This window comes from Podarcis muralis, chromosome 5 (assembly GCF_964188315.1).
Source record: "Podarcis muralis chromosome 5, rPodMur119.hap1.1, whole genome shotgun sequence".
NCBI classification, from domain to species: domain Eukaryota; kingdom Metazoa; phylum Chordata; class Lepidosauria; order Squamata; family Lacertidae; genus Podarcis; species Podarcis muralis.
Genome location: NC_135659.1, coordinates 56,033,116 through 56,056,368, shown reverse-complemented (window position 1 = coordinate 56,056,368; position 23,253 = coordinate 56,033,116). Strand labels below are relative to the sequence as shown.

At 40.3% G+C, this 23,253-nt stretch overlaps 2 protein-coding genes across 29 annotated transcripts in view; one reads left to right on the top strand and one right to left on the bottom strand.

Annotated features, from left to right (window-relative positions):
* OARD1 (O-acyl-ADP-ribose deacylase 1) overlaps window positions 1-6,338 on the bottom strand; it is a 43,688-nt gene extending 37,350 nt beyond the window's left edge. For 3 of the 11 annotated variants that reach the window (XM_077928877.1, XM_077928879.1, XM_028734035.2), the window contains exons 1-4: window positions 6,195-6,338; window positions 2,962-3,106; window positions 2,557-2,615; window positions 1,163-1,275 (exon numbers count right to left, since the gene is read on the bottom strand). In XM_077928877.1, the coding sequence (XP_077785003.1) occupies window positions 1,163-1,275; window positions 2,557-2,615; window positions 2,962-3,106; window positions 6,195-6,338 (461 nt within the window). The other 8 variants (XM_077928882.1, XM_077928883.1, XM_077928884.1 and 5 more) reach the window with 8 other exon arrangements.
* Window positions 6,296-23,008, top strand: NFYA (nuclear transcription factor Y subunit alpha). 18 transcript variants are annotated; one of them, XM_028734015.2, is made up of 11 exons: window positions 6,802-6,910; window positions 8,365-8,418; window positions 10,129-10,247; window positions 11,220-11,306; window positions 14,118-14,264; window positions 15,573-15,704; window positions 15,868-15,973; window positions 17,106-17,272; window positions 17,522-17,695; window positions 18,548-18,649; window positions 19,606-19,784. In XM_028734015.2, exons 3-11 carry the CDS (start codon window positions 10,173-10,175, stop codon window positions 19,672-19,674), a joined length of 1,059 nt encoding a protein of 352 aa, XP_028589848.1. In that variant the 5' UTR covers window positions 6,802-6,910; window positions 8,365-8,418; window positions 10,129-10,172; the 3' UTR covers window positions 19,675-19,784. The 18 variants fall into 18 exon arrangements, with proteins under 18 accessions (XP_077785002.1, XP_028589847.1, XP_028589853.1 ...); XM_077928876.1 differs by lacking the exons at window positions 6,802-6,910; window positions 8,365-8,418 and adding an exon at window positions 6,296-6,432 and having other exon boundaries at window positions 11,223-11,306; XM_028734014.2 differs by lacking the exons at window positions 6,802-6,910; window positions 8,365-8,418 and adding an exon at window positions 6,296-6,432.
* Window positions 23,009-23,253: the final 245 nt, after the last annotated feature.

Here is a 23,253-nt window from a genome sequence, read left to right as displayed (position 1 = left end):
ATCAGAACAAGATGTACATCCATTTACACATGCAACAAAAAATAAAATCAACAACTAGTTGCTCTCAAAACTGCAGCAGAGTATGTACTCAAATGCAAGAAAGTTAGCAAGCTAAAACAGACATATTATTGGATCATCTAAATATTACTAATGTCTAGATTTCTCAGCATATCATCTATATAATACTCCGGGCTTTGGTTCTGACAATTGCTATTGTTTTCCACAATATTTTTATGAACTCAGAGGTGGTCAGAGCAGAGTTTTCTCAAAAAGCATAAATCTGCTCCAAAATAGTGTTATACTTTGGCCTCAAATATATTCATTTTCTCCTCCATAATTTCTAGACTGTAAACTTAAACGAAGTAGAAAAAGTCATTTCTTTCACACATATGTCATCTGTAAATATATATAGAATACGGTGGTACCTCGGGTTAAGAACTTAATTCGTTCTGGAGGTCCGTTCTTAACCTGAAACTGTTCTTAACCTGAGGTACCACTTTAGCTAATGGGGCCTCCTGCTGCTGCCACTGCGCAATTTCTGTTCTCATCCTGAAGCAAAGTTCTTAACCCGAGGTACTATTTCTGGGTTAGCGGAGTCTGTAACCTGAAGCATCTGTAACCCGAGGTACCACTGTAATGAATTCTAGTAACTCCCTAATAGTTACTATATTTAGATGTTTCAAGTAGCTACCTTTTACACAGGACGAAATTCTTTCCATATCTAAAAGGTAGGAATAACTAGACCTATCTGTTTCCTAGCTCTTTGGGACTTACTGTGGAAATTTGCTTTTCACCATGCATTTCAGTTCCACAGTCAAAAAGTACAGTGGTACCTCTGATTAAGAACTTAATTCATTCCGGAGGTCCATTCTTAACCTGAAACTGTTCTTAACCTGAGGTACCACTTTAGCTAATGGGGCCTCCCGCTGCCGCGGCTGCACAATTTCTGTTCTCATCCTGAAGCAAAGTTCTTAACCTGAGGTACTATTTCTGGGTTAGCGAAGTCTGTAACCTGAAGCATCTGTAACCCGAGGTACCACTGTACATTTTAAAGCATTTGAAATTTTCCAAAGAATAATAAAATTTTACTATATAAGATATATGTATCACATGAACATTCCAAAATATGTGGCAGTAATTTTCCAGTATCAAATTTGCTTACTTGGGCATAGAAATGCAAGTTACGCCATTATTCATGCAGTGGAGTTTCATAGCTTCCAGACTCTTCTGTAAATTGCCATAGGTAGGTTTATGAAAGTATTTGTTCTTTGTAATCTGAAAGCAAGTGCAAGGTTAAGTGCAGATTACCCATACTTTTGATTCGGCATCTTTACATCCCATGTGACACGTGCCTTCTCAGAATAAGTTGCACTGAATTCAACAGGCCCCACTGTCTAGTAAGCATATTTAGGATTGCAGTCTTAGGCTGAAATCTTGTACAAAATTACCCGAGACTAGTGATCTCAGTGGGATATAATTCTGAGTAGACACTTAAAGGATTGTGTTGCCTCATTCATTTATTAGGTACTTTTAGCCAATACTGTTGATACTAACCATAGATCACATGAATCTAGATCATTAATTTGGCTGCTTGGACTAGCAAACTGAGACATGTTAAAATTTGCTAAAATCTGGGCCTTCAGGTTGCAGTCTCAAAACTAAGTACTTGCAATTTGCATCAGTGTCAGTGGGACATGTAAATGGCATTACAGTTGCCACACACACATTAAAACCTGGTCCCTGCGATGAGATTCTGCAGGTAAATATTCTGATTTATGTTTGTTTTATTTATTTATTTATTTTTAAAGGCTCCTGCAAAGTTATGTTTTGAAAAGACATTTTTTTTGTTACAAAATTTTAACCATACTACTCCTGCTGATACCTATTTGTAAATAGCTGTTTTTAAAGAACGTGACAAAATAATCCAGCCATACTTCATATTACAAATGCAATTTACAAACAAGGAAGCAAATATTTCAGCTCCTGAGTGTTTTTGGAGAATATGATTCAAATGAATAAACAAACAAATTTAAGACCGCCAGGAACCTGTTAATGAAGCATAGTATAACAGCAAAAAGAGAAGACAGCTAATTGTCTATGTAAATATATAAAGAGATATTTTAAAAGGGAAGAAATATATCATGCTAAATTGCATTTAGCACAGTTGCCAACTTAGCTCCAGACAGATATAACACAAATGTGAATACATCCACTTCTTGAATCACTGTGTGTTTTCAAATAAGATTTCAAGCAAAGGTATTGTTTGTGATCATCTGAATACTGGATGGTACAGACTACTCTGAAATTTACTAAATAACACACCACTCAAACAGCAACTTCAATTTCTGCAACAGTTTGCACTTGAACTCTTAATGAAAGGCCTATGTAAGTGAATGCTGTTGCTGAAGTTGCATTGCAGCAAGATTAGGTCATTAAGATAAGGGTGTTTTTATCTTTCACTCACAAACGAAGAAGCAGAAATACTAATACAGACAGATATCTCCCTGCTAAAATCAGTTCATGTACCCAAACCTTTATCATGTGCCCTGCTCTTACCAGATAGTACACATATCGATTGTCTCTCTGCAGAACAGCCACATCTCCAGTCTTCTTTTCTAAAACAAATTAGAACATATTTAACAGAGCCAAAACTAGGTTTTTTGTCAACTGGGTCAAAGACCCAGTTTGGCACCCTACTCCCCAATGCATGCTTGCGTACATATACATACAAACAAAAACACACACCTCAACACATTTATTCATAAAGGGCATAAAAAGTAGGCAATATATAATTTGATTTGGCTTCCCGCAGCCAATCAGAAGCTGCGCTTTGGTTTTCGAACATTTTGGAGGTTGAACGGACTTCCAGAATGGATTCCATTCGACTTCCAAGGTATGGCTTATTAAGAACCTAGGTTCTATTTTTTATACATTAGGCATTATTTTTTCTTTACTACTTACTCTGGTTCAAGAGCTCTTGAACACCACCAAACTTCTTCTTGAAAATGGCAGCTATGCCAGCACTCATGTGGCAATCCTCACTAATGCAGTGAGCAAGGGAGTCTGTTCCAGGACACGTAAAAAGGTCCCCCTTTATGTACATGATCTGGGGATCAAAAGAAAGAAAGAAAGAAAGAAAGAAAGAAAGAAAGAAAGAAAGAAAGAAAGAAAGAAAGAAAGAAGGCATTTGAGTCAGAACACCAGGCAACATTCAGTATCACAAAGAGTGCCACCATCTAAGTCACTGACACCTTCCTTAGATCCTGTGCATTTTTACTCCAAGTAAGTCCCAACACAATAATTAAGGCTTGTTCTTATGAGTGCAAAATATTACAGTCTCAGAACTAAGCACACTCACCTAGGAGTGAATCCCCCTTAAGGCAGTGGAACTTACTTCCAAGTAAACATGCACTGTGTTGTGCTGCCAGTATCCACATCAATGCATTCCTGTCCCATTTATACTTAGGCATGTGCTAGGACTAAAGAATTCTGAAATCTGTTTGCAGCACAATCTTTTACCTATCTTGGAACTTTATGGTAAAGTGTTGATAAGAAATCTAATAACATCTACTATATTTACTCCGAATAACTCCCAGTGAGTTCAGTATCATTTACTTATACTTACCTGAAGGCTTCATTGAAACAAATGGGAGTTGCTTACAAGAAACCTTGGTTAGAACTAAATAAATACTGTGGAGATAGCTAATTAATTTATCCATCTCTTTCTATAGATTTAACTTACTTGGAGTATTCTCATATCATTTACCAGTTCATAGTACAGTACTTGGTATTTAAAGTTAGAACACATTCCAGTCATAAAATTGCAAACCTTCACTATAAACGGGGGGGGGGGGGTATTCCCTGATTCATCTGAAACCCAGAAGTCTTTATACAACTACACAATAAATGCAGTAGCCACTAATTAAGTTTTAACTATGTGATTTTATTTAGAAACCGTACTGTTGTTGTTTAGTCGTTTAGTCGTGTCCGACTCTTCGTGACCCCATGGACCAGAGCACGCCAGGCACCTCTGTCCTCCACTACCTCCCGCACTACCTAACATAAAAACCGTACTACCTAACATAAAATCAGTACAAGAACTTCAAGACTAGCAATAGCCAGCCTTCCTCTGGCTGCCTGATGTCAGCAATATAGCCAATGTCAACAGTATGAAAGCTCTCTAAAACCACCACACAGTATTTCCTGCTGGGAGTCGCAGACAATTTCCAGCTAATGATCTACTGCACACAGGGAGCTACAAGAATGACAAAGCTAAACTCACAACAAAAGAAGCATGAGCTTCTGTTCATACTAAGATGCATGTCTATCAGCCGGACCCTCATTATGTTTACACAGAAGCCACTCTGTTCTCAATGGGGTTTGCTTCAAATTGCAGCCTCAATCTGCAGAAAACAACATGAATTGGACAGCATTCTTTTGAGTGCTATCAAAGTCTGACAATCAGGGAGAATTAATTTTTTATAGGGCCAAAATGGAAAACGCCCAAAGCACAGTTGGAAGCTAGGATCACACTGATTCAAAACTCAAATACCTATCCCAAGGAGTCTGAATCTTCTAAATTTACTACATTATAAAATGTGGATTATGAAAACCTGGCAGATATATTTGCAGCAAGGCCAAATGAAAAATTTCAGCCAAATGGCTGAAAACAAACATGGCTATCAGGCAGGTTTTTTGTCTTGCTTTGTTTTTTAACAGGAGTGAGCTAGAGGGAAACATCAAGAGAATTAGTAGCATTTTTAATCTAACTTGCAAAAATGCCAGCCATTTTATACTTAGTGTTTTATTCTATTAAAGACATTTGGTGTAGGATCAACAAGGATAGAACAGGTGAACATGATTGACAGAGAACCATTTCAAAAATAATAATCAACGGTCAGATTGTGAATAGTTGTGTGTCGATCTGAACTTATTCTATCATTTACTGTACTGTAACCTAAAGCTTACAAGAAAATGAATAGAATACTTTTGATCACCACCTATGAAAGACAACTGTAATGACTACGAGAGGATTTGTTCAACACATGGGGAAGTGCCTATTTATATTAGATTTAAGACTGCCAATTGAGTGAACAGTTTCCTGACGAGCCCATTAGGTGGCAGTCACAGGCAGGCAGGATCCAAAACTGTACGGCTCCAATATTGCACCAGTGAACCTGAGAACCTTTTCTCGGCGCTTTCGAGGCAAAGCTGTGTTAAGGGAAACAACCGAGTCCAGTACTATATTCATTATCAGGTGTAGCGTACCAAGCAAATTGTAAATCTTGAGAATACATTTGCTTAATATACCATCAAAACCAAATACAGTACCTAAACTTTCGCCTCCTTACATCACAACTATAAGGATTGCACATAATTACAATAAAGATACCCCGCTTTCCTGCTACGAGAACTAAAACAGCAGGCACCAATACCAGCAAAACAGAATTGCTGAACTATAACAAATGGAGGGGAAAAGACTCCACTACGCACTCGCTCTCCTTTTGCAGCCATAAGCATCGAGGGCTTTCCAAGATTTCTTCAGGTGTAAAGACTGGAAATAAATGGAAAATTCCTATGGGAAAAACGAACAGGAATGACAGGCAACAGCAGCCCCCAAACAATAAATACGAATCGAGGCACGGGGGACTCTGGGGGGAGGTGTGTTATCAAATAAGGGCTCTCCCCCCGGCTTTACTTTAGGGGGCTTTTTTTAACACGTTACAGATAGCCTCGCAAGAGTTTCGGTATAATTATTCTGCCTACAGCCTTCTGAGGTAAATGCGAAATAAAAACGAGGAGCGTCCCCCTGACCCGTTCCCACTACCTGTCCTAACGGCTGCTGAGCTATTAGGCGTCTCCACAAGGGAAGGCGCCTCCGCCTGTTTCAAAAGCGGTAGCTACTAACACCCTCCGGGAAAAAGCGGCGCTGTCCGCCACCGAGAACGTGTAAGGGCAAACGTGTAACGTCGCTCTCCAGCCTGTTTTGGCCGGCGGAGGGGAGGCCCTCCAGTTTCCCGTAAACGTAAGATACAAAATGGCAGCTACCTATACGTATGCCTTTCTAGGCAGAGAACTCTATGGTGTCGCCTCAGAGCACAAATTACCATAGGAAACACACACACACCAATTATCCTGCCCTGCACATGCGTAGAGAAGCTATCTAAAAGTAGAAGGCAACGAGGCGACTTAACGAGGGAGCGCACGACTGTTCCAACAGCGCGTGCGCGCAGAGTTTCAAACCAGCGCAAGCTTCGGCGGGAGGAGCTCTTCTTGCGGCGCCTGCGCGGAGGCCACCCTCGTCTTCTCTTTGTTGGGCGTCGGGGGTTGGGCGCCATTTTGCGCGGCGGCTGAGTGGAGGCGCTGATTGGGTTTCGGGGACCGGTGGCGGAGCCAATCAGAGCGGGACCCGAACCGGGGGAGCAAGGCACGGTGAGTGCGAGCAGCCAATATGGAGCCCCCGAGCGCCGGCCCAAGAGCCGGGATTGGCGGGGCCGAGTGGCCAGTCAGAAGGCCGCGCGCGGGCTAGGGCTGGGCGAGCGCTGGGGCAGCTAGTGGACGTGGCCCCTTGGGCGCCCGGATCGTGCGCTGAGGCGGGATGGGGTAGCCGGGAGGGTCACCCCAATGGGGAGAGGACGAGGAGGGATAGTCGGTGCCGTTCCGCCCTTGGCGCGGTGCTCCCGGGGCCGCCGGAGAAACCTCTGGGATGCCCTTTTGTGGCCCTCGCTGGGTTGGGGGTGAGGTTGCTGAGGAGGAAAGTGTGGGGAGTCCAGGGGAAGTCGCGTTATGGGGGGGGGTGGCTTTCCTGGAAGGGCGAAAGCGGCCTCCGGTTCTCCCTCCAAGCTGACACGGCTGTGCCCAGTGCGGGACTCGTCACCCTGCGTGTGGCTGCCTACCACTGCCCAACGAGGTCAGTTTTGCTCGGACGCTGATCACGGCAACCAAAGGGCTCAGGGTCCCCTGCGAAGCCTTCCTGCCTGTTTCTGGGCCCAGCTCTGGCCTTTGTCATAAAAAAGTACTCTTCGCTGAGACCCACTACTTAAAGTGTTAGGGCCTTTCGCTACACAAAGGCAGGCATCTCTCCCTTATTTGTCATGCTAGATTTCAGTATCTGTTAATAGCATGCTTTCTTCTCTCATATTAGAAACTTAGCCTCAATTTTTTGTGTGAATTTGATGAGATGAGGGGGTGATGTCCTTTCTACAGCAAAAAACAAAACTTCTGCATTAAACTTCATTTTAGCTGACATGTTTGCATTACAAAGGAGTGATCTGTCATCTGCCTGAATTACATGTTTGCAGTTCAATTATTTTTCCATTGGGTTTTGTGATAATGATTTCATTATCCTATGAATGATGTAAGAATGAAATCTAGTAGAAATCAATGGAGTTTCCTATACCTACATGGAACAAAACGCATTATATGATTTAGGGTTGAACTGTAAGTGATGGGAGCTATATGTATTCTCTGATATGTTTATAACTTCAGAATTCTAGTTAAACTTGGAGAAGAGTTCTTTTAAAAAGCTGCTCATGAGGAAAGCTATTAACCATAGCTGTAGGCAATTGATAGACATTGCCAACGTGATATTCAGGCAATGTTTTTCTTGCTTTTTTGCCTTCAAGATGTAGTTTATTGATCTTTGTGTTGATCTTAGAGAATGTAAGAATTGAAATTTAAAATGTAATCTACCCTGAGTTGTGGCAGTAAGTGGTTGCCAGGTACTCGATCTATCTTCATAAGATGAGAAATCTGCAACATTCTTCTGCCGAAAACAAAGAAAGAGGTGAAGACTTGGCAGTAATAGGAAGTGTCACATTCATCCGACATCTCAGATGAAACACAGTTGGCATATATTTTGTATCAACTTAGTTAGATGGTTTAATTCTGCACCTGCCATCTTTTGGGGTCTTACTCTCCAAATTTTGTCTAAACGAATGCATGGGCTCATCATCAGCTGTTCTGGAGATCATCTGGATGAGGTGGAAGTGTACCTCCAGGGAGCTTAGTTACCAGCAAGGGAGGACCTCAGTGCACCCACCCAAACAGTTGACAGGCCAAAGCTACTGCTGGAAATAGTGGAAATACAAGCAGGGGCAGGGCTGAACCAACATAGGATTCATTGGATTATCTCAGTCTAGCAGGTGGCTCAACAACCTTCTCTCCCTTACCAGCATGAACAGTAGTGTTGTGGATGCAGCAGAGGCTAGGCTGCTGCCTTAAGCCTGCTATGCAGGTGTTTGTATTGCGTCCTTATCTAACTCCAAAATTAATCCTGAGGTGATGTGAACATTTCAGAAAAACTGAAGTGCCACCCAAATAATACTATCACACCTTTCTGATCCTGCTGTTGCTTGTTCACAGTTTACTTTGCAGCTTGGCTCTGCTGGAGGTTGCTCTAGTATCTGCTGCCAATTGGTGAGTGTGAGTTTAAGCTTAGAGTAAATTTATGTCTTCTTATCTCCAGCTTTCAGTTTCCAGTAGGTTAACAGCTGGGTTTGATTGCCTGCCTTTGACAGTGGGTTTCTCCTAGCCCTGCTTGGGTTCCAGCCAGCAGTAATGCTGAGGGGGAAAGAAGAAGGAGGTAGATCAGCAAGTAGGTAGTCAGGGAAGAAGGTACAGGAGACTCCATAGTTGGAGCTGCTTCCAGGTTACCATAGAAGCAGAAGCAGTAAGTCCATTCTGACATTAGTTGTGCAGCATGGAACCCCCTGAAAGGTGACTCTTTACCCACTGCTAATGTATCATCAGGAGGCCCACAACACATAAGCAGAATATGCAATGGACTCCTTCCCAGATCAATATTGCCCCAATTTTGGGAAGAGCTGCGGCATAGATTTCTGCTATGTAGTCTTGTGCTTGTGTTACCTGTAGGACAGAAAAGCCCTGCTGCTGGTGCAGCTTCCACAGTTGAGTAGCACTGGAACAGGGCTAGGAGAGCATGCATTACATCCCCACCCCAATCCTATTGCCTGAAACATCGCTTCTGGCAATCCTTGCTTCAAATTCTCTGTCGCATCATCTTGGGTGCAAGTCTTGTTGAAAGCATTATAAATATTTGCAACAGGGCATTTTTAAAGAGAAAATTACAGAGCATGTTATAAACTTTATTACTTTGAAATACTTTAGAATGCAGTCTGTCACCTGGTGTGGTGGTGACTGTATCCGAATTTTCAGATAGGAAATTGTTGGATAGGAGGTTGTTGGGTTAAGGCCATGGAAATAGTGTTTTGTGTTTTAAATTGTAAATGTTGCTTAATACTGCAGTTTCTACACAGTGTACCATAAGATCAGAAAACTCAAATTGCCTACAGAAAACGTATTAACCAAACACCAGATGTTCAGTAGGGAGGGGTCCTGCCTGATCCACAGAATTGGTTACAGCTCCTGGTGGACAAGATGTGTATCTGAACCATTAGTGGGAAAGGCATTAACAGTGAATCTCTCAAAGACCTCAGTGACTGGTCAGGAATATAACGTATTGGGGTTCTTAAGTTGTAAAGAGCCTTGTAAATCAATAAAAGTTGTTTTTTTTTTTTTTTAAATGCCACCCTTCATCAGAAGACCACAGGATAGTTTGCAACATACAACACAAATGTAGCATATCTGCATAATATCTGCAAAGCATAAACATCAAATTAATTATATAAATACAATCCTAATAATTAGAGATAAACAATAAATACAGATTATCTCAGCAGCAGCATAAAAGAAGAACAGACTATCTAATATACAAAAACAGCACAAGAATACAGAATGACAGGCTCTTGTAGTATGCAGATTACATGAAATGTCCAGGCAACGATCTGGGTATGCAGAATCCAAAATCTTTTATGCCTAAGGTGCTTTTAAGTGAAAAATTTAAGCCAAACTGTATAGAAAACAAAAATAAAACTTAACCACTTAAGAAATATGAAAGTTTGTCTTTCTGAAATGCCCTTCCATAGCCACATTCACTATTTGTATTGGCTGCACAAGAGTTATCTCAAATGTATTGTGCTAAAGTTTATTTAACACTGGGATTATTTGAAGGAAAGGGGGACTCTGCTCAGGTATCCTAACACATTTGTAGTTATCATAAGTGAATTCAGATCTTGATCATTGTTTGAAATTCTCTCTGCTTTTTAGGTTTCCAGTTGAGGACTGAATAGAGGATTGGCACTACAAAAACAATGGAGCAGTACACAGCAAACAGCAATAGTTCAACAGAACAGATTGTGGTGCAGGCTGGACAAATTCAGCAACAGGTATGGAAAATTACTTGGGGTGGCTAACTCATGCATTTGGTTCTTAAATTCTGCTTTAGAGGTCAACAATAATAGATTCTTCACTGCTAATTATTACTTTACTCAGAGGTATATGTGTGTGTGTTTTCGAAAACTCCATACCTGTTTTAAATATTAAGAACATGCAGCACAATAAATAATTGCAGGACATTTTGTCTTTCAAACTTGTATTTTTCCAGATTGTTCCCACCCAGTCCCCAAAGTGGTTCTTGTTTTCTCCAACAGTGTGTAAGCTGTTACTTTTATGAAATTTTATTATAGTGTACGGAAAAATGAATAGTTAGTGACTTATGCAGTCTTAAGTGACATCAGCATCACTCAATGAAATCTTTGTGGACTTTAATTTTTTTGTAGTAGGTAGGTGTTTTGATCATTTTTGTAAAGGTGTTACGATCCTGTTTGTGTAGTACTGTATTAAGATGTCCTTCAACCCAACTCTAAGCTTTAAAACACAATGTAGCAATATGTAGGTAAGGGAATAGGTGCTGAAGTGGAAAATATAATAGACTTTTACTTCCTTTTGTCTTACCTTGCTACCATTTTCTTATGTGTATGTGCTTTTTTCTGAGAAAAGTCCTGACACCACAATGTTAAGGCTGCACTGATATAGGCTCCATGCAGTGAGAAAGTATTCAGAATTATTCTTGAGAGTATAAAGACCTTCAGTGGGCTATTTATTTATTTTGTGCTCCTCGTGAAACCTGCAGCTCATTATAAGGAACTTTGAAGAGCTTTTATATTTATCCTGGGGGCAGCAGCAGTACAGTGTTGTTCTTTTTTCAGCCTGTGTCTCGGTCCAAACACTGGAGGTGAACCAGATAGCTCCCCTTCACAGGACTCCTTGTCCTTCTCCCTGCAGTAAGGCTATTTCTTGTCTTGAACTCTTCCTTTCCTCCTTCCAAAGTTTTAAGCTCTTCCTGTTCCTGTTCCCAGCAGCAGGGCGGTGTCACTGCTGTCCAGTTGCAGACTGAGGCCCAGGTGGCATCTGCCTCAGGCCAGCAAGTCCAGACCCTCCAGGTAGTGGTGTCCTATCTCTTGTGTTTATGTGAGCACTGCATGAATCACCCCATCACCTCATGTTTGATGCTGTGTTTGCACTGGGGCTTGAAATAGGAACAGAAAAATAGTGGCAGTTTACTTGCTCTGTAACCGGTTATGGCTTATGCTAACAGTAGAGAACATGAGAGTTAACATGGTTGGAACTGACCTTGCAGATAAAAATGCATGCAGCAAGTCCAGATCCATGAAACTTCTACTTCACAAATACAAAGATGAGTAACCCTTTCTTATAGCCTCTCTTTGGGAAGGAAAATCTAGATGAAATTATACATGTTGAGAGAGTGACAGATTCCCCTCACCCAGTCCATTGTTTGAAGAAGACACACTTTTTTAAATAAAATAAAAAAATCTTGCCTGACCAGTATAGATAATGGATTGTTTCTGTTCTAATCAGAAAATCTGTAAACTAGATTTAAAAAAAAATAATGAAACAAAAACAAATGACATCCATTGTAGGTATATTTCAAACCCTGGTTTGTGCTCTGAAACTATTAATGTCATTGTGAACATCATCTCATTTGGTTAAATATGCCAGGATTGCTGTGGATGTTTTTATTTCTTTTCTTGAATGGTGTTGTTTGTTTCTAATTTGGCTTGAATTGACTTGGGGTTGTTGTTGTTGTTTTGCTTGTTAGAGCATTTGAATTAGTATTCAGTAATTTATTATTCTGAGTGGTGAACTAATTAAAATGGCTTGCTTGCATTTGCTTGACTTCGCCTGGATTATATTTTGTTCCTCTTCTGCTCTCCAACCTGTCATTCTAAGACTGCGGAAAACTTTATTGTAGAATTTGAGAAAGGTAGAGTATGCAACAACAGCAGCAAGAATATTGATCGCCAAGAATTGGAAAACGCAGAAGCTACCCACTGTGGAAGAATGGCAGATGCAGCTGATAGACTACATGCAGTTAGCCGAAATGACCGGCAGAATTCGAGACCAGGGAGAAGAAAGGATGGAAGAAGATTGGAAGAAATTTAAGACTTATTTACAAAAATATTGTAATTTGGTTGAGTGCTGAATCGGATGCCAGAGCCGAAAATAACTGTCTATCACTAAATTAGATTTAAGGATGAATTATATGCTAACTAAATCAAGATTATGAGTAAAATAATAATTTGTTTGAAACTAATTTAATAATGATGCAAGTGTATGTGGGAGGTGTGGGGGAGTCTTATGTAACAATTGAAAGATGCTAAATGGACAATGTTGATTTGTGTTTATATAATATATGTTTTATGTGAAAAACTTTAATAAATATATATTTAAAAAAAAAAAAAAAGAATTTGAGAAAGGTAGAGTTGACTTTTGTTGATTTCTACAGCAGATATGTTTGTCAATATACATCTCACTTTAGCTTTCTTTTCTTCTGTTTTCGACTACTCTTTCATTTCCTAAATGAAATGTAACTCTACATGAACTAGTCCAAAGCCCATTCATCATAAGAATATTTCTTATGTCAGGATAATGGTCCATAAAACTCTGGCTTTTCCCTCACAGCACAAGCTAACAATTGAGGTTTCAAGGTAGCTCGCATAGTAATCAAAGCTCCTAAAGACAAATTAGAGTACTATATGTGTCATACTCCATTCTCATAATTTCAAGGGACTACTTGGAACTGTTTGCCTATTCACTACTGAGTTCATATATTGTTGTTGGCATATACAACCTCAAACAACCTTGGACCCGGATGCCTAGCAGATCTCCTCCCCCTATACATATTAATGATCAGTTTGTTAAGATTTTCCTGGTTATAACATAATCAGTGGAATGCCACCTTTGGACATCTAAAAGGCTGGCCTTCAGGTTGAGACATCTTCCCACCTGCAGTCCATGAGCTGGAAAGTAGTTCTATTTAAATACTTATTGAAAACACACTTTTATGCAGGCTTCCCCTGGATTCTAAAGTTTACTGCCCTGTTCTGTTGATAGGTGTATTAAGCGATCTAGTTATTTATTTTTATGGTAAGTAGTAATATTTTGCTTTGGATATTTTATTTAAACCTCTTGGGGTTCATTTATATTAAATGATATAAAATATTTCTTAGAAATCATATCATATCCAGTTTATTAATACTTATTTACTATGTGAGTTGCCTGGAAACCTCAGTGATTAGGTAGTGTTTGTCTCTCCCCAGAGCTCTGGTTGCTTCATGTTGCAAACTGCTACATAAGACGGGCAAAGGTGAAAACACTCTTGGTCTTGCTGGATATGGTCTTCCTTTTTTCCAACATGGCTAAGGGCAGAACTACATGTTACAGACAATGTGGAGCTACTGCCAAAAACTGAAGCCTGTGAAAGCTAATGTCAGCTTTCATAAATGTGGTGCCTTCAAGCTGTTTTCATCTACAACTCGCATCATTGTGCTGGTGGGAGTTGTAGTCCACAGCATCCGTTGAACACCAGGTTGACAAAGGCTGCCTTGTGCTACATTTGATGTGCCGAGGGATATATTGTTTAATGAGTTAGTGAGATATGCAAACTTGAGTTCCTTGCAGAGTTTCAGGTCTCTGGCTATGTAGGCCATTGGTGGTGAATTATTTCTTTCTCTTAGATTTGATGTAATTGTGCATTTGAGAAATTCCTTGAAACAAACATTTTAAAGTCTTCAGTGCTGGAAGTTTGAGCCTAAGGTGATGCATGAATGAAACTTCATTACTGCTGTGTTTGGGGCCTTCTGCACAATGCTTGAACGGTAGATCATAATGCATGATGCAAGAGGCTTATTGGACTTCTATTTCATTGTGGTTCTCCCTTTTGTCCATTTCTTTAGGTCCAGGGGCAGCCACTGATGGTACAAGTGAGTGGAGGCCAGCTGATCACATCAACTGGTCAGCCAATCATGGTACAGGCTGTACCTGGGAGTCAAGGTCAGACCATTATGCAAGTTCCAGTTTCAGGATCACAAGGACTTCAGCAGGTCAGTATGCCCAAATCTATGAGCTGTAATAAAAGCCAGCAGTGGCTTGCTGGATACCACAAGGAAGCTCACTAAGTGCATTAACAAAGGCAGCCATCACTTGCTGTTTGACCTCATCATCTGGTGATCAGATATATGATGCTGCTGATCACACAGGCTCTATTCTTCATTGTCTCAGCTAGCAGCTATTGGTATTCTTGATGTATTAGTTTAATTCCTTTTAAGAACCATCTGTGCTGCTGGGGGCAAATACAATATGGGAATTATGTGTTGTATGGAGAAATACTTTCTACAAAAATATGATATATACTAGAATTATATTACAGGAAGTTGGCTTTAGATGAGACCTTCATTTCTTAACATAATTTTAGCTGTTTCATACAGTAGTGTTTGTATAAAGTCACAGCAATTTTTACCAAGTTTTGCATTGTGAACATTGCTCCTGAATTGCACCTCTTCATAGTAACATCTCCAATGTGCCTTGCTTTGCAGAAATTAATGGATTTCATAAATTTTAGTTTCTTGCCATATAGAGGTGCATTCAGAAGAAATATTTGTCTTGCTGTGCTGAAATGATGGGAAGGACCTTTACTGGTAGAACCTTCCTATGTTAAAAATGAATATGAAAACTGAAATATAGAGAAGAAAAACTTTTCAAGTATACATAAAAGATTTTCCACCTGCCTGGAAACTAAATAACCCAGTTTATGGTCTAACAGCAAAGACAGCAATAGCTTAAGAAAGTATTAGTGGAGAGAACCGCTGCCACTTGCCCTTGTAGCGTTTCACTCCTGGGAGAATGAAAAGTTTTTTGTTTTGTTTTTTAAGCCTTCCTCTGATCCAGCTGTAGATTTTCTCTGGGTTGTTCCCACCACTAGGGTCCCAGTTTTTCAGTTCTATATTAGAGGAAGACAAAGAAGTTGCCACTTTTCTTTCAAGCTGGTTGCTTTATCTACAATACTGTCTTGTATCATATGCATGGTCGTGTTTGCTTAGGACTGAAAGGGAGAGATTTTGTTGCTGAAATGTGATAACTGGCTCCTAGGATTTTAAAGTATTGTTCTAGCCCTGCTCTTTAATAGTCCCATTGTTACAGTCCTGATGGGATATAGTAAGTGGCACAGACGAATCTCCCATCTTTGCTTTATCTTTGAGCGGAAGTAATTTCTGCCTCCGTTTTAAAGGTAGCAGTACTGGATTTGGTTTTACATGTTTTGATTGTCTTAGCCTAATATATACTGTCAATATTAAGTTTAGATCTATTAGATTTATCTGATTATTCTGTCCTGCTGATTCTTCCTTTCACAGATTCAGTTGGTCCAGCCTGGTCAGATTCAGATTCAGGGTGGTCAAGCAGTGCAAGTTCAGGGTCAGCAGGGCCAGACTCAGCAAATCATCATCCAGCAGCCACAGACAGCAGTTACTGCTGGCCAGACACAGGTAACATAAAAGAGGAAGATTGCAGGGGGCACTGAGGGAAATGAAACGAACAAGAATGCTGATCTTGGCACATCTGAATTGCAATGTGAAGTTAGGAAGTCCCAAGGCATTGTAGTTTTGCATTGCTTAGTGTTTCATCTCATGGGATGTTTTTAATTTGCAGACACAGCCACAAATTGCAGTTCAGGGACAACAAGTAGCCCAGACGGCAGAGGGACAGACAATTGTCTATCAACCCGTTAATGCTGATGGAACAATTCTTCAACAAGGTAGGAATTCTACATGCCACAGTATACTATTTCACTTTCTTTTTTTAAAAAAATTGACGGTTACCAGAGCAAGATTCATACTGTTTGCCTTTTTATAGCCTTTAGGCACCAAGGTGATGCCATTAAAATTGATGAACTTTTTAACCCTGTTTTGTAAGGATCATTGTACCAAGAACCTACAATTCTATCTTCATAGTTACAACATTTGTATACTCAGGAAGGAGTGTGCAATTATGAAGGAGTGTGGGATGTTTACCCCATGGTGTCTATTGTGTGGTTTCTGAAGTGAAACTTACAAGTCCCAGTCTCCTGAAATACCAAAATAGGTTTTTTCCCCTGAATGCATTTTAAATAAAAGGACACATTCTACTCATGTAAAAACACGCTGATTCCGGGCCTTAGGTTGCCTACCCCTGGGCTAGGGCTTGCTGATCAGAAGGTTGGCGGTTTGAATACCCGCAACAGGGTGAGCTCCCATTGCCTGGTCCCAGCTCCTGCCAACTTAGCAGTTTGAAAGTACGCCCCAAAGTGCAAGTAGTACCGCTCCCGTGGGAAGGTAGACAGTGTTTCCATGCGCTGCTCTGGTTTCGCCAGAAGCGGCTTAGTCATGCTGGCCACATGACCCGGAAAAACTGTCTGCAGACAAACGCTGGCTCCCTCGGCCTGTAAAGTGAGATGAGTGCCGCAACCCCAGAGTCATCTGCGACTGGACTTAACTATCAGGGGTCCTTTACCTTTTAGATAAGTCCCATTTCTCAGTTATGGCTGATAGTCCTTCATATGCCTATCCTTCATGAATGAACATGCAATTCCCTTTTAAAGCCATCCAATCTAGACGCTGCTGCCTCTTGCGGTGGTGGTGTTAATTCAGTTATTTACCAAGCGGAAGTTAAAATCTTCATACTCCATCTCTTGCATTCTTATCTGAGGGTGGGAAGGCAGAAGTCTTTATTTTGGTGTTGTATGAGGAGCACATGGATGTGGATTAATCTATTAATATATCTGGGAAAAAATCTCATTTTTTCAAATCCACAGGCAAATTTCAGGGCAGAGTGAATAAAATCCGAAGTGGGACTAATTATGTTCCCTTCATCTTTGTGTTTGTGTATGTTTTTGTTTTTGTTCCTTAAAGTTACAGTCCCTGTTACAGGCATGATCACCATCCCAGCAGCCAGTTTGGCTGGAGCACAAATAGTTCAGACTGGCGCCAACACCAACACAACCAGCAGTGGACAAGGAACTGTAACTGTGACGCTGCCTGTTGCTGGAAATGTGGTTAATTCAGGTGGAATGGTCATGGTGCGTATTGCCTTTTTCTAATTACCCCATTTCTTTGCTAAATTTAATGCACTGAATCTGTAGAATAAATGATTTATTCCACTTGGCAGCCTTTTGCTTTGCTCATAATGGAAGCAGGGGTTTATATATTTTAGGAAGTTATATTTGATCTTTGGCTTTCTGTAATGTATATTCAGGACTACATTGAATTGAATATGGTGCGGAGAGATGTATTCATTTTAACCAATCTCTTTCCTTCCCTTGATGCAGATGGTACCTGGTGCTGGATCAGTGCCAGCCATCCAGAGAATACCTTTGCCTGGAGCTGAGATGCTTGAAGAGGAGCCGTTGTACGTGAATGCGAAACAGTACCATCGGATTTTGAAGAGGAGGCAGGCAAGAGCTAAGCTGGAAGCCGAAGGGAAAATTCCAAAAGAGAGGAGGGTAAGGCTATGATCTAACGTTCATGAGAGGCAGAGAAAGAGTAACATTTACTGTGTGTCCTTAAAATTGCCTATGCTCCTATTATTATAGAAATTCCTCTCATTTTCCTCTGCTTAGTTACAGTAGACTTCAAATATTTTAATCATACTGGGCTCAAAGAACATGCTTTCTGGACTTGGCCACCAGAAGCTTTCTTCCTTATAGCACCGAAGCAGAATTAGTCCTGGGTTCATTTAGACATAGTATAAATTATTGATTTGGAAAATGTTGGTTGGCAGCTCACTGTTTAAAGGGCTATTCTCCTAGAAATTAAGGAGAACCACATCTGGTCAATGTGGAGAACAACTTTACACTTGCTGCAGCTGATGGTTCCCTGATAGCCCCATCAACTTGAGGCATGGGGACATGGCACAGGCTGCCACAGCCATAACTATTTTAAAACTGAGATAAATTATTTTATTTAAATTTAATTTCAATTAGATTGAAAGTTTTAATACATGTTCTTAGAAGTTTGAGCAGGGGACTGGAGTGTTCTTTCCCCTCTTGGTTTCATTTGGGGGCAAAGAATAGGTAGGGGGGATGTTTGCTCTTTGACCTCAAGTCATCAGATCTTTGTTGTGGCAAAGTCCAGCTGAAACTAACACAACAGGTTAGAACAACTAAAGTTCCATTGCTTTCAATGAGCTGGAGTGGGGCTTTTGTGTCTCACTGCATTTCCTTGTTGTAGATTTGGAAGGGTTCATTTGCATTTTGAGCCTGCTTTCTGCTTGTGGTACAAAGTGGATGATCTAGTCACACACATGCACATATGGGATCACTTAGATCCTTACAACTTTATGATTTTCTGTGCAGAAATACCTGCATGAGTCCCGACATCGTCATGCCATGGCAAGGAAGCGGGGGGAAGGTGGACGGTTTTTTTCACCGAAAGAAAAGGATAGCCCCCACATGCAGGTGAGCAAAACTTTCCTCTTTGTTTTAATCAGAGTTTGCATACATATGCTCCCAATTTATTTGCAGCCAGTTCCAAGAAAACCTCTGTGCAACATCTCTAATAACTTTGCTAAGCTTGCAGACCTAGTTTCAAAGTGCTTGTGATTCTTCCTGGTTCCCACTGAGGCTTTCAGAGAGATCTCCCAACCCTGTTAAGTTACAAGTAACTTTGGGTGGTATTCAATGCTGTCTATGCAAAAGCAGAACAGACTTCTGTTCATGCAGTAAGTAGGGCTTCGCTACCATCTCATCTCCTCTGCACACCTTCACAGTCTGCTCTGGAGATCTGTGGGACCATCAAACAGATTTTGTAGGGAGAAGAGAGGGTGGTGAAGGCCTGCTGAACAAGTGGAAATCAGTTAATGCAATGTTGGATTTTGCCCTCTGTGGAGATGTGATCCACTTTAGAAAATACTCCTCTTATGTTAAAGACTAGAATTGATCTGGGATGGTTCAGCATTTCAAGTTTTGGGGGCTATACTTTCTGGGACATATAACTGTGAGCACTGGTGCATACCACTTAATAATCTGGCACACACAAAATACTCTTAATTTCTAATATACTCTTTAAAATAACATAATAATGCTCTTGTACAATAGTAGTTGCATCATTATACAGACAAGCTTGTGACCAACAAAACTGTGGCTTGAAGCTGTCACTGATAAGATTCAACCCCAGTTTTAAAGATGACAAGCTAATCTGGTTTGTTTTATAGAATTGCTTTTTCTTTTCACGGTAGGTGGGGAAGTAGTCTGACTGCTGCTTATTAGCTACATGGGCTGCATCATGGTTGATTGGAAATATTCTGATTCCTTTTGCTCCGGATAGGCCAAAGTCTATTAGGAGTTTGTATGACTGACATGTTTCAAAATGTAAACTGTAGCACAAAACTCTTACTAGGTACTTCTTCTTTCAGAGAGACTCCTTTGGTAGTTCTGACACCCTCAGAAATGCAGAGAATGATGACTCAAGAGAGAGCTTTTAACCTAAGCAGTGCTGCATTTGTCTAGAACTGTTTTACTTGTTTGAATTGTATAATTAAACCTACCTTCAGTCCTTATGATGAAGAACGGGGGAAAAAATAATACAAACAAACCCACGCTTTCCTCCACATCGAGTTCAGTGCTATAGCCACAGCACTAAACAGTTGGGTGTCTACCTTAAAGGGCAGGCTGTTGTTGTTTGTATTTAAATGCTATTATGAAGAGGCTGCAGGTTACAAAACTGTTCTTTCCCCCCTCCTCATCTGTATAGGATCCTAGCCAGGCAAACGAAGAAGCAATGACACAGATGATTAGAGTATCCTAACAGCCAGCTAAAGAACAGAGCGTCTGGACTAATATCTTGTGTCTCTGGAGCTGTTCCCTATCCTACCTATCAAACAAACTTCTGAATGGGAAAATTTGCCATATGCACAGCCTGTTCTCGTTTTAAGAACAAATGCCACACTCTCAGTGAGTGGTTTGTCTTAGACTTTTAACTGCAGTGGACTCAGCACATGGAAACACCTATGAACCCACCCAGTTCAGACCAGGGAGTTGAAAAGTCAGACTCAACAGAGCTTTAACATCCTTGACAATAAGTGTGGCACAGCTTGAAACTGCCACTGCCTCAGCAATAACTAGCAGGTTGAAATAGGGCTAGTTACACCATTTGGAAGCCATGGCTCTTGAACCACACAGGAATGCTAATATTTGAAGCAGCCAGAGCTCAATGTAGCTGCCTTGGTCCCCGCTGCTCCCCACAACCTCAGATTTTATATCTTCTGGTAACGCATCTTTCCACTGCAGAAGCATCTTCTGTAATTGAACTCTTGACACGACACAAAGTTTTTCTCAGTGTACTGTCCTACGTAAACTGTCGCCAACTATTTGTGACAGAATTAATCCATTATCACAAAGTATTGGGAAGTTAGAAGACTTGGGGTAATGCATGCATGTTCCAATGGATAGCAGAGCAATTGTATAGTGGCCCAGGGGACAGTCATGGGTCGTTGGGGGAAGGGGGTGGGGATAGATCTTGGTGTCAGAGCTAGTAATGTGTGTCAGTTAAAGTTCACTGACATGCTGTTCCTGCAGGCTGAGAAATGCACATCTTCTGAAATGCACATACTGCCACTGTCTTTGGTGCAGTTGTTTCTCCAATATCAGAGCATTAGATACGGTGTTGTGAGCATTAGTCAGGATGTGACACATACTTTGCCCTAACCAAACCCTATGTTGTTAACATCCTCCTGTAGCTCACATTGCATTGTCCATGAGAATTAACGTGAACAGTCCTCTCAAGCTTTTTATTTAATCATCTCTGTAAAATGGCACTTAATTCTGTAACCTTCGTTTTCTGTTCTGAGGGACTTTTTCCTCATTTTGATTGTTTATCATTATGTTTATCATTATTGGATTGTTAATCATTACGAGAAGTGACAAAAAAGGAAATGGAGTTTCTTTCTGCCAAGCATCACTTGCTACGTTTTTCGCTTCTCCCAAGATTTTCTTTCTTCCCTTATTGCTACTTGCTTGGGCAATGCCATGAGGTCCAGCTAGCACTATGTTATGTTCTTTTATATTCACAGGCTTATGTTTAAGCCTGCATTGCTTACCGAGATTGAGAGTGAAGGAGGATTGGAGGAGGCTCGTCTCTGAAAGATGGGAGACGAACTACAGTAGCAAGACTGAGGGGCTGCATAAAAAAGAAGGTGCCTGGAAGTTGACTGTTAAGTTTTTAAGAGGGATCTCATGGCATCAGAACAGGTGCCATGAGGGTGGCTCTCCCTAGTTTTAAAAAGTAGAACTCATTCGTCACTTGATTTGAAATAGCTTGGATATGGGCACCTTCACAAGGCCCCCTTTTCATGACATAAAAAGATAATAATTCAGGAGAGTGGATTTGAGAGAAAATAATTGGTACTAGTAAATCAGCAAAGATTGCTTATCCAGTGGACTAGAACGGTGCAGCTTTCAGATTGGCTAACTTAATTCCAACCAATGAAATGTTAAGACAACCGATACGCAAGTGTGATGTCAAACTCTAGAATGCGTTTGGAGAAAACAACGTAAAGTGAGATGTGGAGCAGAGTTTAAGCTATTTATCACCATGCTTTACATGGTGTTCCAGTGCTCTAACATAAGTTATTGTAAGCAAAGATGTGCGCTTTTTTTGTATCAACTGCACTTATCCTTTTAAGCCTTCGTGCAGGTTGCATGTTTCTAAACCTTTTTGTTTTTAATCCCCACTAGCCTTTCTGTTTGCTTCTTTGCATTTGCCAGCATCCTGGGTGCCTTTTATTACCATTGTAGTTTTCTTCAACAGGCTATTTCCATGTCATCTAGTGTGTTTTTTCACTGGTTTTACAATAAAATATCCAGTCTTAGTGAAGGAACAGTGAATACTTTTTTCTAATACTGTTTTTCAGTTGTAAATATCTAAAGCATTGGTACGTTCTGAGATACTGATAGACATGGTGAGGAGGAAATACTGTATAGTCTGAATTAAAGATGTTTCTCCATGTGTTTCCCTTTTCAGTTATCAGTTTTATCACTGCAGACTGGGATGCTAAGGGAATCAAGGTTCTCCTAATTCTGTGTGTGTGTAAAATCATAATATGACATTTGCATCTTTAAAAAGACCAAGCCATCACTACCTTTTTCAACCTAAAAACAAAAACAAAAAATGCTCTTTGATACCTATATGTAGATGGTGCAGACACCTTTTTAATTTTTGGTCTATAGTTAGGTTTTTCTGTAATGGTGTAAAATGTCCTGATAGGATCTATTATACCAATGTCTTAGACTTCATGTGTGTAGCTCAAACTTATTTCAAAATATTTGTTAATATTAGGAGTCTCAAACTGCAACGTGTTGCAAAATGTTCTGTTCCTGGATAAAAAACTAAAAGCGGAAGTAATGTCAAGTGCAAACTCTTAATTGGAAATTAAAAATCAGGCTATGAAATATTTAATTGGGGATAGACTTAAGGGATAAAGCTGGAGTGGGTTTGAAGGAAATGTAAATTCTTCTATTGACCTATAAAACACTGGAACATTGAGCCCATTTAAAGCGGTTTGATACATAAGGGTTGGCGTAGAAACCTCCAAGGCTAAACTTCTACAAATATTTTGCATGTAAAAAAAAAAAAAATCAGTTTCTTGGGTTGTGAATGGGGATTGGAGTATTGATATTTGTGAAACCGTAAGGCAAAGTTTGTACATAGTTCAAAAGTTTATAATTTTTTATGCTGCATTTTGAAGTGTATTTTGTCTTTAATAGATACAACTGTAAGTACTGTGTACACTATTCAGCCAATAAAATGTTTATAAAATATGCTGTTGACTTCGAGTCTGATTACTATTTATCATTATTTGTAATCACTTACAGTATAATCACTCATGCATCATTTGGGACTGCACTCCTGCTCAGCAATTGAGAAGAAATAAATAACTAAACACCAGAGCCAGCGGGTGGGGTATCATTCATCCTGAGAAGGTGAAATGCTTGCCCTCATGATGAAACAATTGCCTTAGCATGATGTTGAATTCCTCCTGCAGTCTAGGGGTATAGTAAGAGTT

Bases quoted from the DNA above. Each gene is read 5' to 3' on its own strand.
- NFYA (XM_028734014.2), top strand. From the start codon at position 10,173: ATGGAGCAGTACACAGCAAACAGCAATAGTTCAACAGAACAGATTGTG. The intron at 10,248-11,219 runs GTATGGAAAATT...TCCTGTTCCCAG, and splicing joins CTGGACAAATTCAGCAACAG to CAGCAGGGCGGTGTCACTGC. The intron at 15,705-15,867 runs GTAACATAAAAG...TTTAATTTGCAG, and splicing joins TTACTGCTGGCCAGACACAG to ACACAGCCACAAATTGCAGT.